The sequence below is a fragment of the Mytilus californianus genome, unplaced genomic scaffold (genome assembly GCF_021869535.1).
Source record: "Mytilus californianus isolate M0D057914Y unplaced genomic scaffold, xbMytCali1.0.p SCAF_13, whole genome shotgun sequence".
In the NCBI taxonomy this organism is placed as follows: domain Eukaryota; kingdom Metazoa; phylum Mollusca; class Bivalvia; order Mytilida; family Mytilidae; genus Mytilus; species Mytilus californianus.
The window spans coordinates 16636096-16652829 of NW_026262615.1; the positions used below are offsets into that span (position 1 = coordinate 16636096).

General features: G+C 32.2%; 1 protein-coding gene across 1 annotated transcript; it reads left to right on the forward strand.

Annotated features, from left to right (window-relative positions):
- Positions 1-772: 772 nt before the first annotated feature.
- LOC127723271 (activator of basal transcription 1-like) lies at positions 773-11802 on the forward strand. The gene is made up of 3 exons (XM_052229839.1): positions 773-1046; positions 8942-9110; positions 11059-11802. The coding sequence occupies exons 1-3, from the start codon at positions 809-811 to the stop codon at positions 11459-11461; spliced, it is 810 nt and encodes a 269-aa protein (XP_052085799.1). The 5' UTR covers positions 773-808; the 3' UTR covers positions 11462-11802.
- Positions 11803-16734: the final 4932 nt, after the last annotated feature.

A 16734-nucleotide genomic window follows, 5' to 3' on the forward strand; every position in this document is an offset into this window, starting at 1 on the left:
TTCAAACAAATTGGCCAATGAAAATACGATAAACGGGGAAAAAGTCACATGCAAGAAAAAAGTAAAAAATATTGGTAGGAAAAAAAATCAACACATTTGATCAATGTAGGAGAAAAGTCAGAAATCTGATAGGAAATAATGTCCGTTATTGTACAACTGTTTACATTTGTAATAGTATTTCATTTCTGTTTTCTCCTTTAAAAGTTATACGGAACTTTCCGAGTGGCAAATTAATGCCATAATTTAAGAAAAACATTTTTAAAGATTTTTTAAAAAGTGTAATAAATTGTCCAGTTAGAATACAGTTGACAGGAAATGTAAATAATAAATTGAAGATTTGTTTTAAAAACGGCGCGGGACGTTTGCGCTTTTCAGTTATAGGACATTTGCGCTTTTTAATAGACATGTGCGCTTTTTAATAAACATTTGCGCTTTTTATAAAAGGCCATCTGCACTGTTTCTACAGGACATTTATATATGAATTTCGTATATGCCAATCGAAGAGTGGAACCCATATAAGTTGACTTTAATAATGATCACAATTCATTAAGATTATAGCGCTATATATGATGTGCTTTCGTGTTACAGGAAAAAGGTGCAAACGTCCTGTGCCTAGAAGATATAACTTTTAATTTTTTTTAAAAATAAAAAAAAAAATTATGAATAAATCTACAATCGCTCTAAAAGTAAAATGATTTAAAAAAATAATTGTATATTTTTTGTGAAACCCGCCCGGTTCTGCTTTACATATTTTACAAATCAGTACGAAAACTCTAGAGGAGTTTTGTATATTCCGAAAGACAACAACATGGAATCTGAAATTGTGGAAAACAGATTTTCAAATCAAAACATTACAGATGAAGAATCAGAACCTGAGACTGAAATACCTGCTGATGACACGAGGAAAACAGATAAGAAGAAGAGAAAGCACGAAGATCCTGGAATAGTATACCTGAGTCGTATTCCCCCTTTGATGAATGTTAAAATTATCAGAAACATGTTTTCTGTTTATGGAGACGTTGGAAAAATCTTTCTCCAGCCTGATGGTATGAATGATACTTTTGTTTTTTATTCTAGCACAAGATCTAAAATTCTTATCCTTCTTCTTACTGTATCTACCTTCTGTTGTAAGCAGCACATCAATTTCTTGTTTTTATATACCAGTGCCTTATTACCAGGCTCATACATTTGATTACATAGTATTGAGTCCATTTGCCCCAATATTATAAAAATGTTTATTTGTTTGCACCTGTCCTAAGTCAGGAACCTGTTGTTCAGTAGTTGTTGTTTATTGATGTGGTTCATAAAAATATAAGTGTTTCTTTGTTCTTGTCTGCCTTTTTTTATGGCAGTGTCTGCGCGTACCCGCATGCAGGTACGAATATTCAAATTGCCATTCATAGGCTACGCGTACCCACATCCAGTTTTATGATAAAGTGCCATCGGATCGGGAATGAAACCTGAAATATATCATGTATATACGGAATTTGTCGCAATTAGTGAATAAATTGATTAAAACTACTCAGAATTTTTATAAATATTTATATATAGGTAAGTGAACAGTTTTTCTCAGTTAAAAATATTCTTAAAATGGAAGAGAGTGATATACATGTGGGGAAGACATTTCAAAGTTATCATGAATTGGAACAATTTGTTCAGAACTATCAATCGATTATATTTGACGGAGTCAATTGCAGCTGCAGAGAAAAGAAGAACTGGAAACACAAAAATTAAAGAGGAATTAAAGTTTAACAGAATAAATTTTTCCTGTATTCACGGTGGCAAAAAATTCCAAACAAGTTCGACAGGAAAAAGACCTAATACAAGGTATTTGTTTTAAATTGTAGTTTTAAATCGAATTTGCCGCGTTTCATTCATTAGTCAAGTTTATTTTTTTTATGTCGAATATTTCTAGTTTTTCTACTCTTCACTCGTAATTCTACACGAAATCCCCATATTATTGATAATTTCCGTATATATTGCACGTTTCATTCCCGATCCGATGGCATTTTTTTTATAAAACCGGATGTGGGTACGCGTAGCCTATGAATGGCAATTTGACTATTCGTACCCGCATGCGGGTACGCGCAGACACTGCCTTTTTTTATATAGATTAGACCCTTGGTTTTCCTGTTTGAATTATTTTACACTAGTCATTTTGTGGCCCTTTATAGCTTGCTGTTCAGTGTGCTAAGGCTCTGTGTTAAAGGCCGTTCTTTGACCTACATGTATAATGATTTACTTTTTACACTTTGTGACTTGGGTTGAGAGTTGTCTCATTGGCACTCATACCACATCTTCTTATTTCTAATCCTAAATTAAAGTAGATTCACTGTATACCCCCATCTTGGATGTATAGAGCAGTTCATAATCGGTTTAGTTCTTCGCCTAAATCTGCAAATTTTAAGACAGATTTGCAATTTATGCATGTGTAACTGTAAGACTTTTTAATTATATAAAGAAAAATAAGTGATTTAATGCATTATCCATGTTATCCAACATGTCCAAAATGTTTAATAAAATATCAAATATTTATGTTTTCAACTTAGCCATTTAAGGGTAGAAAACTCTTATAGTAAATGTTTATACTGGAATGGTAGTGAAATTATAAAACCTATCTTCTCATATTTTATTTCAAAATTCTCTCTCATGGATTTCTTTTTATTCACAAAAGTGTGTTTTTTTCATGAACAATCTATGCAAATTTGTGCAATTTTTACACGACTAATATCTTGAAAAATAGCAAGGTGACCCATTCTTTTTATTATAAAATTATGTATGAAAAGTGCATAAATTTTAGTAAAATATTCATTTTGGCAAAGTATAAGAAAATTCTATCCGAGGAAATATATATATCGATGATCCACCTTAAATCGCCCTAAATTCATGTCTTACTAAATGATTTACTTAAAAACAAAAAATTAATATGAATGGTATTTAGGTTAAACCATTATAACTATGCTGATATTTAAATGGAAAACATCAAAGAAAATACTTATACCTTAAAATTCATTAAAACACATGAAAATATTTTAAAATTATTTGTTCGTTTCAAGGCTCGACAATAACGCTTGTCCGATTGTTCGGTACCAGAGGAATAAAAGGTCGGACAAGTAAAAGCCATTTCAAGCTTGTCCGAAGGGACAAGTAAAATAATACTGTAGAAAATAAATTAAATCCAACTTTGATGATCAAAGTAATAAAGAAAAAACAATAAAGAAGATAAAAACAAATATTTATTTGACATGTTTACTTGCGACCGATAATTTAAAACTGGTTCTTTGTCAGATACTTTATAACAGATGAAAGGCATTCTATTCTTGGAAACCAGTCTTACCTTTGTATATAAGGTAACAAGATAGTTCGGCACCGACACAGAAACAATAGGCTACATGTTTAATAGACAGTTTGGGACCAAGACAAACCAGTACCTGGTTTCACAGGTTATTCTGTTGATTTATAATAAATATATGATAAATTTTATTTAACAAAAATATTTTAAAAATAAAAATGAAGAAATTATTAACCATAGAATTCAGAAAATCAAATTTGATCATATTGAGACCAACAATATTTGATTGTCTTTGAATAAACATTTTCATGTATTAAAAACAAAGCTGATTCTAGTAAGACATTAATCAGTTATAGGACAAACGCCAAATTTCGTCCTAAAATTTAGGAGATATCAAATTGCACAATTTATTGATGTTAATTAATCCATTCAACATATTACAACCTCTTATCAGACTCCCTGCTGGTAGAGATTAGACAGTCAGATGAATGGGTATGAAACTTTTATCTGTGACCATGGTAATCAGACCACTGACCATCATGACCATAGAGACAAATAGATAAAATTGGAAACAATTCATTAGTGTATAGTTCAGAATTTGTAGAAGAACACTATTTTATAGGACCTTATAGAGTGAAATCTGTTCCAGGAATACAACATATGTGTATATAATATATATATTTTTAAAAGAATTCTTTGTATATATATTTGAAATAATTAGTTAGAGAAATGAATTACTAAATTAATAGTGACACAAGCATGTCAGTTGCGATTCAAGGATATTGAAAAGGGGAGGCACCAAGGCATCATTTGGAGTATCCACATCTAAATGTGAACCTGTTTAAGTCTTGAATTAAAATTATTGGAAAACATTTTTTTTATTAATATCGTTATTTAAAAAAATTCTAAATTATCAAAAAAGCTCAGGGTTCAATCTCTTGATTATGTAGAAGCTTCGTTCAAAGTTTTGTAAAATTCCATGAACGTTTGGCAAAGTTATTAACTATCTTTAACAACAGACTATACCTAAAAAATTGACTGCCAAAAAACAATTTATTTGTTAATTACGAGAATGGGCGGAAAATTCAAAATTTTACTCTACATGTCAGGTATCTATTGAGTATGAAGAATCTGCTTTAAAACTTTCCTGAAAATGAAGGTTTGAGAAAGGTTATTGATATTTGTTAACTTTAACCCTGGCTGTATCTAAATATTTATTAAACAAAAAAAGTTCTAATCATCAGCAAAATACAGAAAGAAAATTTAAAATAAAAACTAGAAAAAGTGATGCCCCCGCACTCCACTCTGAAGTAACTTTATTATAACAAAGTCAATGTATGACGTCCTTATGAGATATTATTGTGTCTGGGAGACACAAATGATGCCCCCGCAGATGCAAAGTGTTATTTTAAAATACACAAAGTTGAGCATGTGAGCACATAGGTCTATGGTTCACTGTAGGAGGAGTTATCCAGAAACGTTGTGCACCTCTGATGCAAGTATATACTCCAAAAATGACAAAGTTCCAACTATCTCCCAAAAGAGCAAATTTTGATAAAAATCAAAACCCTGACCACTTGCACACCTTCAATATATGTACAAACAGCCAGCAAAGTGAAAACTTCCTAACATTCAAACTGTAGGCGGAGTTGTCCGGAAACACTATGCACCTCTTATGCAAGTAAATACTCCAAAAAATGACAAAGTTCAACTATCTTCCAAAAGAGCAAATTTTGATAAAAATCAAAACCCTGACCACTTGCACACCTTCAATATATGTACAAACAGCCAGCAAAGTGAAAACTTCCTAGCATTCAAACTGCTGGAGAATTATCTCGAATAGCTTTATACCAATAATGGGACGGACGGACGGAAAGACGGAAGGACAGGACATACGGACAGACAGGGGTAAAACAATATCCCCTCCCCCAACTTTCAGTTGCGGGAGCATAAAAACAAAAACGTTTTTCTTGAGTTGCCATTTTTTGGTCATGATGAAAATTCTGTCCCTGTTCATAAAATTCCATAAAGTTATTGATATTTAGAATCTTTACCCCAAGACTAAATCTAAATAATAACTTTAAAAAAGCCTTTTATCAGTTAAGTAAGGAAAATTGATACAAATGTTATAAATTTTACTCATGTTCTTGAAAAACCTTATTTATAATATCATTCAATAATGCTTCGACAAAGTTATAGATGTCTAAGAAAAACTAATACCTCAGAAAGTATTAATAAACTCATCATAGATACCAGGCATCAACTTTTGAACATTTGACTCACGTTTAGTCTACAAACGACTCATCAGTGACGCTCGAATAAAAAAAGTTGTAAGGCCAAAATAAAGTATGAAGTTGAAGAGTATTTGGGACCCAAAATTCCGAAAGGTTTTGCATAATACAGTTAAGGTAATCTATTCATGAAATTATAAATCCATAGTATTTAGAAAAATTTAAAGTTTTGTAAACTGTTAATTTATAATAACATTAGTGCAAAAAAAAAATTATAACAGTAAAATATTGAAAAAAGAAATTCTCTGGATGCTGTCATTGTATAGAAGATATGTCTGTTAGTTAAATAAATTCTATGAAGATTTATCAAAATATTGACGTTAAATGTTGATGTCACGTCTAGAGACGGATTAGTTTAGTTTCAAAACAATATTTTATTTTTAAAAAGTGCACAAATTACAATAGAAATACAGGGATTTGGAAACAAGAAGAACTTATATAAATCCGTTCCCCATAGAAGGATTGTTATGTCTAGATTAATTTTGGCGACTTTATTTTGCAGGCTAGACAAATAGCAAATTGTAAAACTGGAAATATTAAAAATGTCAAGATTTTTTTTGGTGAAATGAATTTTGAACTACTTTATAAATTTTTAAAACTTGTGTTGGATTTTTGACACCATTATTTCTGAGGTATTTCAGAACATTAAATTTGAAAACTTCTCAAGTTTCAATCCAGTATACAAAAAATATTTTACAAAATCTGTCATTTCTTATACATATTTATATTGTAGATTTAGTTATACGCTTAAATATAAAAATAAAACACTAAACACAAATACTCCGTATCCAAATGTTTGCATTGCCAAAACTTAAAAAAAAGGGGGGGGGGGGGGGGATGGGGTCTTGTGTATAAAAAATTCAAAAGTCAGAAGATTTTGCCACTAGCTGATTCTGATAACAATCTATTTATGTGGAACAGTACTTTTACAATACATAGAACACATGTGGTCATTTCTGGTCAGTCATCTAAAATATTGTGGTAATCAGAAGATTTCCTGCTGTGAAGACAAATAAACAAGTGTTTGAATAAATGATTTATCAATAAGCTGTTAATTGGTTAATGTTCTGGCTATTTTGCTGAAGAAACTCAAAATCTGGCGTTTGTCCTATAACTGTAATCATAATAATAAATATTTTATCAACATAAAAGACCAGGATACAAACCAAATAAGTGTAGACTGACAGGCTTACCAGACTGTGCCTGATGTTCAGAGTCTGATGAGACTTTGGCTTTGATGAAAACTAGAACCTAAATCCTGTGACTAGACATGACTAGATTCAGTTGTTCTTGACTCATATTTTTGAAAAGGATATCAAGAGATATAAATCAAATTCTGTTCTATTGTTTTAATTCATTTTGTTCAATAAATCAACCTAAAATGCAAAAAAGGTTAACATAAAGTTTTTTTTTGGACAAGTTACAATTCCATTCGGACAAGTAAGTTTTGGTATGTACTTGTCCTATTGGGCATGTTGAAAAAAAGTTATTGTAGAGGCCTGCATTTTCGAGCAATGATTGGCTTCGTTGTTACATTTGTTTTTATTGTTGATTGTAAGGGAGCTACCATTTGATTTTTATGGGGGGGCTAGGATGAAATTTGAAAAAAATTTATGTAAAAAAAAGTCAGGATAAACTAAAAAAAAAAAGGCAGGACCGAATAGAGTGAAAAATAAAAAGGCAGGACAGAGATTACAACTAAAAAAAAAAGCAGGACAAAATTTTTCATCCTAGCCATTCAAATGGGAAAACCAATAGTCTAATCTATATAAAAACAAGAAACGAAAAACACTTATGAACTACATAAACAGACGACAACTACTGTAAGCTTGTATTTCTCTGCACTTCAGTTAAAAGCAAAGGAAAGGAAAAGACTATCTGGTAGTGGCAATACCACATAATTTATAAATATTCCAAACACATTTTAACACACTCTATTAAAAAATATATTATACATGTACCATTATACAACAAAACAACAAAATAAAATAAGAAGCTGGGCGAACAGACCCAGTACTAATTATGCTTATAGGTATTAGGGCAAACAGGTAATAGGGTGAACCTAAATCAAGACTAACAGACCCAGATTCATACTACACAGACAAAATAGATAAAATAACAGTGGTTAATACGTTATGAAATGCACTTTCTTATTTAATCGATGGGCTTATATTACAAGGATTAATGAATATTATGATGCTGTTTTCATTACAAATAAATGTCTGGCAAATAGCAACTATCTTTTAAATGATTCAGGGTCAGTTAGCACTGATTCCTGTTCGTCCTTGTTCCTGTTTGCCCTGGCTCTGTTCAACCTATTACATATGTGCCCAGATTCATATTTTATTTTGTTGTCTTGTTACGTTGTATATAAAATAGTTACAGAAGGTGTTAAGTAACAATTTAAAGTGGATTTTTTCCAAAAAAAACCCAGCATTTAAATGATCTTGAATTTTATAATATTCTTATTGTTAAGACCATTATTAAACTGGTCAGCATAGAGTCAAAATCATGTGTAAATCTGAGTGAAATTCTTCGCTGTCATGGCTTAGTTAGTACATTTGTAAATTGCAATTGGATTTAATTGCCTAACAGTTAATTAAAAGGAGCGTATTTTCTGATGAAAATATACACAAGTAGAAAATTAAATGCCAACATACAGGTATATGACATATAATTGTATGACCAGCATGATTTCTTACAAACAAATGTCTATACCACATTTCAAACTATATATTGTCCCAAGTCAATTTAATTGAAATACAGATCATTTCTGTGTGTCATGCTTTTCTTACAACATCAGCAAGGATCATACAAAATATTGTTTAAATTCTGTTTCTGATATATATATATATATATACATTTTGTATTATGTCAACCAATAAAATATCTGTCGACACATTTTCACACCAGGTATTTCGATCCGAAATACGCTGAGGGATCTGAATTCTGAGGAGAAATTACACGAAAAATACCAGCAATGGGCAGGTATACAGAAAATTCGGATCTGACTTTACCTACCCACTGTTCGTACTTTTTCGTGTAATTGTTTCAGATTTCAAATTCCTCCACAGATTTCAAATCAGGATGCCTGGTGTGAATTTTTTTGAAGGTATGAACAATACTACATGTATCATTATGACAAATCTCAACGATCATGAAAATGTCTCCGGAACTGAAAATAAAAAGTGAGTTGACACAATCAAACCCTTTTATATGAAGGATGGATACAGCTAGAATCTGTAATTTAATCAGATTGGTCTCAAGCGTAAAGACATTCCAGACCAGATTTAGTGGTGACTATCAATAGCAAATATAAAAAATTAACACCAAGTTTATTGTTGTTCACTTCTTTCAGACAAAGCAGCCAATACAAAGAAAGGCAGGATGTTTACAGAAGGATGGGTGGAATTTGAGGACAAGAAGGTGGCAAAAAGTGTGGCAACTAAATTAAATAGTAAACAAATTGGTGGTAAAAAGAAAAGCAGATGGTATGATGAAATGTGGACATTAAAATATTTACACAGGTACATGTACAATACTAATTAGGGCTGTTGAGCCTGTTCAAGAATAAAACACATGGACATGATAAGAGGCACTTTTTTTAGACCCCATTTCATTTTAAATACTTAACATGCTTAAATTATCTGTTTATATAATTTTTACAAAAGTTTAAGGAAAATGCAACAACCCACAATTAACTTGATTAATGAATTTGAGTGCCTCTCATCCCTTTAACACAATCAATCTTGGAACAGCCCTTAGCACAAACTTTTTTATCAAGCCTGCAACATATTGTCAACTAGCATATATAGGAATGCATAGCAATCCTTCATTTTGTAGTCATCGGCAGCGTCAACATTTAGTTTCCTCTTACCTATTGAAAATCATGATAGATAGCTATATTTACTTATTTAGAGAGAAACTTAAAATAGCAAAAATGATGTGCAAGACAAGATCTACAAATAAGTCAACATGGCTGAAATATTCTGTGGAATACTGATTGAAGTGGTTGTCCTTAAATGACAATTTTTACCAATTTCTTTTTGTTTTTGCCTTTTATCTTGAAAACTATAACAGATCAAAGGAAATTTAAATAGAAAAAATGATCAGCAGGACAAGATCTACAAATAAGTCAACATGGCCCAAGTGGTTAGTCAATTCCAAAGCAAAGCTAAATATAACTGGGGTTTAACATAACAAAAACAAGTCATGAGTAGAATTCAGTAGTTGTCGTTTGTTGCTGTCCATGCTGTCTGTTATATTTGTTTTTCATTTATTTTTTTGTCATTGATTAGGCAGTTGGTTTTTTACTTTTGAATTTTATTTCACATTTTGTCATTTATGGCCTTTTATATTTGGCTATATGGTATTGGTTTAGCACATTGTTGAAGTCTTTAAAGTGACCTATAATTGCTTAAATCAGTATTATTTGGACTGGGTTGGACAGTTGTCTCAATGGCAATCATACCAAATCTACTATTTGTTTTAAGACAAGAAGTGATGTGGGAAAACTGAACATGAGACATCTACAGAACAACAAGTTTCAGCCAAAAATGTACATTTTTGCAATGACCGCTACTCAACCCATACTTCATACTGTGGATTCATTTATTTTCTGGGGTACAATTTTCAGGGATTGAAGAAGCATTGTAATTTTGTGGATATTTGATTTCATGATTTTGCAAAAGTCTACATTGAAGCTTAAGGAAATATGTCCTTCATGGAACATTGGAATTTATTATACTTCACATCAAAATGCCAGATTTTGATTGGATAATACGAGGGTGATAATTTACTCTGTCCCATGGCTCAGCGGGAAACAATATTTTGAATGTCACCCTCTCATGCATACCAATCAAAAATTGATAACTTAAAGGACAATGAATTGAATTTACATAAATGAATTAAAGACAATGCTCAAGGTCTACGTTTTGGCCTCAGAAGAACTTTTCCATAAGACTGTCAAAATAAAAGAAATATAGTCTTGCTTCACTTCTGTTCTTTTTCTAATAACTGTTACATTGTTGTGTATGTGACGTCATAGTTAAGTCCTTTCAATTTAAAATTTAACAGTAAAAGACAATAATGATTGAACATTCAGTATAATAAATTAAATAGCACATAGCTGAGAGGGTGATAGAGCAGATTGGTACCCCTCGAAAAAGCATTATCAACCTCTGCTTCACCTCAGTTGACAGTATTTTCTCGGGGAAACAATCTGCTCTATCACCCTCTCAGTTATGTGCTATTTATATAATGTGGTTCACCTATCAAGCCTATACCCACAAAATCTACAAAAATTGATACCCGATAATGAATCCACAGTAGTCATGGTAGTTGAAAATATATACATTAAGAAAGTCAAGTTTAAGAAGATTTTTAATGTATACAACATGTACAATAAATATAGCAAGGAGACAATAAATCTTGATATTAACAGCCATACACATGTATCTTTGATATTTATTGTAGATTTAAGTGGGCACATCTGAACGAAAGGTTAGCATATGAGAGAGCAGTACATAAACAGAGGATGAGAACTGAAATAGCTCAGGTCAAACGTGAGGCAAACTTTTTTATTCAAAATGCAGAAAAAAGTCAGACAATCAAGCATATAAAAGAAAGAAAGTTAAAAAGAGGAGAAAAGTTTGATGAACCAAGTAGTGACAGATCAATTGAAGTGTCTCAGAGATCGACAGAAGAGGAAATTATGAATAAAAGAAAAAGAAAACTGTCAGCAAGAATTTCAGATAAGACAATGAAAAAGCCAAAAGGGACAGAAACTGAATTAGTGAATAAGAAATCTCTTGCAGCACAGAAGTCATTCATAAATAAATTATTTTCTAAGTCATCAGCAGCAAGCGACGAAGATTAATGAAATAAAACAATTATCTTGACCTTCATATGTCCTTCAGGCCAAAAGTAAAAGAGCATGGCCATTGATAGTAAATTTCATAAAACATTTACTTTTTTTACAGTTTTTTCAATTTTGGTTTGAAATTATCCAACAGAAGGCTATATTGCCAATACAAAGGGCAACATTTTTAAAAAGACAAGCTCATGTATCTGCTGACAGAGGTTCTTTTCATATTGAAATCTCAAAATCATTGACAGGGTCAAATTATTGCTTAAACGGAAAGCATCATTTGTATTTCGTATTACATGGATTGAATGCATTATTTATTTCTACAATTGGAAATAAAACATGTCGTGCTTTTTTAGCTCACCTGGCCCAATGGACCAAGTGAGCTTTGATCATCACTTGGCGTCCATCACTGTCATCTGTTAAATTTTACAAAAATCTTCTCCTCTGAAACTACTGGACCAAATTTAACCAAACTTGGCCACAATCATTATTGGGGTATCTAGTTTTAAAAATGTGTCCGATGAACCAGACAATCAACAAACATGGCCACTATGGCTAAAAATAGAGCATAGTGGTGAAATGCAAATTTTGTCTACTATTTTGAAAACTGTTATGAATAGAGAAAATCTGACATAGGTGAACATGTTAAGAATGTTGAGATCTACCAATTGACTATATACGTCAAAATTGTCAGACGACTTCTTTTAAGATCTAGAGTTATTGCCCTTTAATGACAAATTTTACAATTTTTTTTCATTTTTGCCAATTTTTTGTAAAAAAAAAAATGAATCCAGAAACTTAAATAGCAAAAATGATCAGCAAGACGAGTTCTACAGATATTTGAATGGTCGAAATTGTCAGTCAACTCCTTATTAGAGTTACTGCCCTTTGATGATGATTTTTACCAATTTTTATACGACCACAAAAATTTTTTTGCGTCATATAATTGCTATGATGTCGTAGTCGGAATCGTCTGCGTCGTCGTCCGATGACACATTTGGTTTCCAGACAATAACTTTAGTTTAAGTGAATAGATCTCTATGAATTTTTACCAGAAGGTTCAATACCACAAAAGAAAGGTTGGGGTTGATTTTGGGGGTGATGGTACCAACTGTTTAGGAATTAGGGGCCAAAAACAAGCATTTTTGTAGTTTTCCGGACAATAACTTGTGTATTAGTGTATGGATCTTTCTGAAATTGTACCACAAGGTTCCATATCACAAAGGGAAGGCTGGGATTGAGTTTGGGGTTAATTGCCCCAAATGTTCAGGAATTAGGGGCAAAAAAGGGATCAAAAACAAGCATTTTTCTAGTTTCCAGACAATAACTTGTGTTTAAGTGTATGGATCTCTCTAAAATTGTACTACAAGGTTCCATACCATAAAGAGAAGGCTGGGATTAAGTTTGGGGGTAATTACTCCAAAAGGGGGGGTGGGGGGTTAAAAACGTTGGGGGGATTTTTTTTGCGCAATAGCAATAGCAAGAAATCTTCAATTGAAAACAAATACAAATGTTTTAACCAATTTTGATGGGATTAATTAAGTCTTTAATTTTTGGGAGTTCTAACCTTGTATAATTATACCCCTGCTTTAAAAAAGTGGGGGTATACTGTTTTACCTCTCTCTGTCTGTCTGTCTGTCTGTCCGTTCATCCGTCAGTCCTTCAGTCTGTCCTTCCGTCCCATGAATATTTTTCGTCGCATCTTTCTCAGGAACTACATTACAAGGATTTCTGAAATTTGGTTTCAGGGTTTATATAAGTCAGCTATACTGTGTGATGCGTTTTCAGATTCATCACTCAACAACTTCCTGTTTACCGAACACTTGTATCATTTTACACATGATAGCCAAGTTGAAAATTTTGTCACATTTTTCTTAGGAACTACAATACAAGGATTTTTGAAATTTGGTTTCAGGGTTTATATTGATTTTTTGATTGATTTTTGGTGTTTTATCGCCAATTTTAAGCACCACTTTTGGGTTATTTCTTGGCGGCCAGTTTATATTGGTGGAGGAAGCCGGAGTGCCCGGAGAAAACCACAGACCTTCGGTAGGAAAACTGACAATCCTAGTCAATTAAGATTGGAGTCGAGTGCACCCGCATGAGCGGGGTTCGAACTCACAACCTCAGTGTTGACTGGCTAGTGATTACAGTAGTAACTACTTAGACTACTCGGCCACCAAGGCCCCTTCAGGGTTTATATAAGTCAGCTATACCGTGTAATGCGTTTTCAGAATCATCACTCAAAAACTTTTTGTTTTCCGAACACTTACATATTTTTACACTATTAAAATTATCCACTTGCAGCAGGATATCATCAGTGAGCAGTAGCTCGCAGTTTCACTTGTTTTTTTGGATATTGGGCCCCATTTTTAAATTGGTCTACATTGAGGTCAAAAGGATCCAAAATTAAACTTTGTTTGATTTCATCAAAAACTGAATTATTGTGGCTGTATGATTTGCTGAATCTTATTGTGCATTTAGATTTTTATTTTGGGCCCTGTTTTCAAATTAGTTCATATTAAGGTTTGAAGAGTCCAAAATTAATCTTTGTTTGATTTCAACAAATATTAAATTATTGCTGTTTTTTTAATATGCTGAATCTAACCATGTTGTTAGATTTTGGATATCAGACCATTCTAGGTAAATTAAATGTCCCATTTCAAATTTTTAAGATCTTTGACCACATTTATTTTGTGTCAGAAACCTATATTATGTCAAAAATTTGATCACAATCCAAATTCAGACAGTATCAAGCTTGAATATTGTGTCCAAACTTGCCCCAACTGTTCAGGGTTCGACCTCTGCGGTCGTATCAGGCTGCACTCAGTGAAGCATTTTGTTTGTGTTTTTTGTCTTATATTTTAAAATTTATAATAGCTATATAGTAACTTAAATAAGCAAAAATGATCAGCAAGACAAGATCTACTAACAAGTCAAATTTTGCTGATATAGGTAGTAGACTTGTCACTCTTTATAGGAGTGATTGTTCTTAAAGGAGGATTTGTTTTACCCTCTTTTGTGTTTTGAGCAAAAACTGAAGAAGATATAGAGAAACTAAACAGACTAAATGATCAGCAATACAATATCAACAAAACAGAGATATTTGTCATGAATTTTATTCTTGTCTACAATGTTGGGAGTTTGTTCTTTGTTGAATATGCACATAGACCAAGGTGAACGACACAGGCCTTTTAGAGCCTCTAGTTTCTTCATCCCATACGCCATGTATTGTTCATTGTAGCGTGCATTAATGCCTTAATAGTAAAAAAAGACTTGTTTTAAGAAATTTATTTCATTGTGGCCGATCTGAAACGGATAATTTGTTTTGCCTGTTTTTAAAGTGTGAAGCCAAACATCATGACTATGATACATTGCTCATGTAATTTGAACATAATTATGGCAAGCCGTTCTCTTCAAAACTATGTTTAAACCATATTTTGGAAAAAATTACACACTGAGAATTTAAAAAATCACACTGAGATTTAAGAACCTTAAATAAAACACTGAGAAATTGAAATTACACACTGAGATTTTATAATTACACACTGAGATTTAAAAATATGAAAAACACACACTGAGAATTTAAAATTACACACGGAGATTTTAAAAAGACACACTGAGATGAAATAAACTGAAAAACACACGCTGAGAATTGTTATTTACACAATGAGATTTCAAAAATACACACTGAGATTAATATGCAAATTACTAATGAATATTCATGAGATGAATAATTCAACAGATTAATATCTTGGTCTCCTGAACTCTTGTCATTATAATGAAATGCGGTTCCTACAACCAACATTCGTAATAAATTTCAAGACTTAACAAATTTTTTTGCTAACTTGTATTCATAAGTTTTTTTGCCTATAATTCAGATTATTACTAACAGTATATCGGGATTTTTGCTTAAAACTGTTTTTTTTTCAATTCTCAGTGTGTATAATTTTCAATTCTCAGTGTGTGTTTTTCATTTTTTGTAATCTCAGTGCGTTTTTATGAAATCTCAGTGTGTAATTTTTAATTCTCAGTGCGTGTTTTTAGGTTTTTTAATCTCAGTGTGTAAATTTTTCGAAAAATGGTTTAAACATAGTTTTGACGATAACGGCTTGCCATACATAATTATATTTTTACAGGTAGGATTGATGTTTGCGATACATAAAATAATAAAATTAAAAGTGGAATGTATCATTTCAATACTTTAAGTTAATATGATTTATATTTTTGAACCTAGACCCTTAAAGTCAATTTGTGACCCCCAGAAACATTGACTAAGTAAATATTCAGAATGTCAATTACCTGCTTTCCATATCTACCAAAATTGCCAGAAGTATCTTCATTGGAGTTATTGCCCTCAGTTTTTGTCTTGCCTTCACAAAAGTAGCAGTATGCGAGACATAGGTATTACTATCTAGAGGCAATGGTGTTAACTATTTGTTTAAAGCTTTATATTCCAGAAGGTAGAAAACTTTGATTTTTCATACCTTGTGTGCAGATACCTCATGTTAGAAATTTTCCGTCTATGTCCATTGCAGAGGCGGATTTAGAGGGTTTTTCAGGGGCCCCGGGCCCCCCCATTTTGTGGGAAAAATTTGGTTGATTATATAGGGAATCACTGAAGTATGATAGGAGCTGGCCCCCCCTTAAGCAGTCAGTGGGCTCCCCTCTTATGAAAATTTCTGGATCCTCCACTGCATTGTCCTTAACCTCATTTTCATGGTTAGTGACTGCTTGAAAAAAATTACTGTTGTTTTGTTAAGGATGTACACCTCTGAGGAGCCAAAATTTCTAGAATTAAACTTTTTTTCTTAACCTGATTTTTATACGCCCGTTTACGGGACGTATTATGGTATACCGTTGTCAGTCTGTCCGTCCGTCCGTCTGTCCGTCCGTCTGTCCGTCGTCAACATGTCCAACATTAACTCAAAAATGCTATAACCAATTTGTATAAAACTTTGGTGAATTGTTTATATCTTTTGACATGAGCTCCCTTTCGTTTTTTATAAAATTTAGATTTTATGTTTCCGAGTTGTGGGGTTTTATTCATTAAAAAAAGGGGGATTTTCCAGTTTTCGGACAATTAGTCTAGAATGCTTTCACCAACTTGCAAGAAATTGTGGTGAATTGTTTATATCTATTGACATGAGCTCCCTTTTGATTTTTATAAATTTTAGATTTTACGTTTCTGAGTTACAGGGTTTTATTCATAAAAAAAGGGGGGATTTTCCAGTTTTTGGACAAAAACTCAAAAATGCTTTCAGCAATTCTTATGAAACTTT